The sequence below is a fragment of the Camelina sativa genome, unplaced genomic scaffold, assembly GCF_000633955.1.
Source record: "Camelina sativa cultivar DH55 unplaced genomic scaffold, Cs unpScaffold02495, whole genome shotgun sequence".
Classification (NCBI taxonomy): domain Eukaryota; kingdom Viridiplantae; phylum Streptophyta; class Magnoliopsida; order Brassicales; family Brassicaceae; genus Camelina; species Camelina sativa.
Genome location: NW_010923607.1, coordinates 1 through 1215, shown reverse-complemented (window position 1 = coordinate 1215; position 1215 = coordinate 1). Strand labels below are relative to the sequence as shown.

General features: G+C 40.2%; 1 protein-coding gene across 2 annotated transcripts; it reads right to left on the bottom strand.

The window, feature by feature from the left end:
* Positions 1-238: 238 nt before the first annotated feature.
* LOC104774347 lies at positions 239-1206 on the bottom strand. 2 transcript variants are annotated; one of them, XM_010498976.2, is made up of 3 exons: positions 1133-1206; positions 918-1050; positions 239-804 (listed from the first exon to the last, which is right to left on the bottom strand). In XM_010498976.2, the coding sequence occupies exons 1-3, from the start codon at positions 1180-1182 to the stop codon at positions 649-651; spliced, it is 339 nt and encodes a 112-aa protein (XP_010497278.1). In that variant the 5' UTR covers positions 1183-1206; the 3' UTR covers positions 239-648. The 2 variants fall into 2 exon arrangements, with proteins under 2 accessions (XP_010497278.1, XP_010497279.1); XM_010498977.2 differs by having other exon boundaries at positions 918-1044; positions 1133-1205.
* Between the last annotated feature and the right edge of the window lie 9 nt (positions 1207-1215).

Here is a 1215-nt window from a genome sequence, read left to right as displayed (position 1 = left end):
AGAAGGGCATTTGTTGACTGTTGTGGGAAGAGATCCTAAAATGATACAAATGTAAATCTCCCTACATTTGTCGCATGGGCTATTGTTCTTACTTTTCTGTGGTTTTATTTTCGTATTTCTCTTTTGATTGGTTCAACTCTGCTTTTGTCTTATTGTAGGGCATTTTCCATTGATATTATAAAGTCGGCTGCAGTAGAAAACAATATTAGTGAATCATATAATGTTCTGAAAATTTCTCAAGAAAAACCAGTGGTTGCATAACTAGAGGACATAAGACCACATATAATGGCTAGTAACTGATACATCAGTGGTTGCATAACTATATACAGCTTTCATGTGACTGACTGATAGATACTTTACAATTATTTTAAGCTATTAAAAGCATGGCTACGATTCCTTTAAAGTTTAAACCCTTGAAACACAGACGAATAAGGCAAGAGAGCTACTATCTTGCCTCCACATCTCCCTTAGTGAATAAAACCTTAACTTGCATGAACATGGATCCAAAGATACAAGTCCTTTTTCACCACTCCAGTTGCAGTCAGGTGGTTTATTTCGAGATTATCTGCTTCGGGCTCATAGGTTCCAAATGATCTCTTTATCGGGTGTCCGTATTAGTATGAATTACACAATATGCTGGTGCTTCAGTCATCTGCTTGAAGACATTGCTTCCTCAATCCTTCTAATAACAATGCTAAGAGGACTTCCCACTTGGAGAGCTTCAACAGCGGCTCTATGTGCCGCCTTGTGCCACTTGATCAGATTGTAAGACTGTAGAACAGACCACCTGGCTTGATTCGACATCTGTATAATTAAACGCACAGATTCACAAAACTTAACAATTTGTACACTAGTGCAAGAAGAGTGGAAGCACGTAGACTGGTCACAGCAGATATATGATATTCACTAGACCTGACCTGAGCAACTGACAACGGTGGTTCCAGAAGGACTGAGATGCTCCTGAAAAGATTTTCATCATTCTCCCCACCCTCAGCCTCACCATAAACTAGCGCTTCAGCTGCAATACCAGCAAAAAGTACCATGCTATACCTAAGAGAAATTGAGCCACCACTAGGGTTGTGAATGAGAGACAATTCTACAGGGAAAGAACACCACCAAGACAAACAATCACCTATCAAATGAGCTACCGCTAAGTCGTCCCTCAGCAATCTCACTCTCCATCTTTTGATCCCAGAATTGGGTTCCAGCCTACAA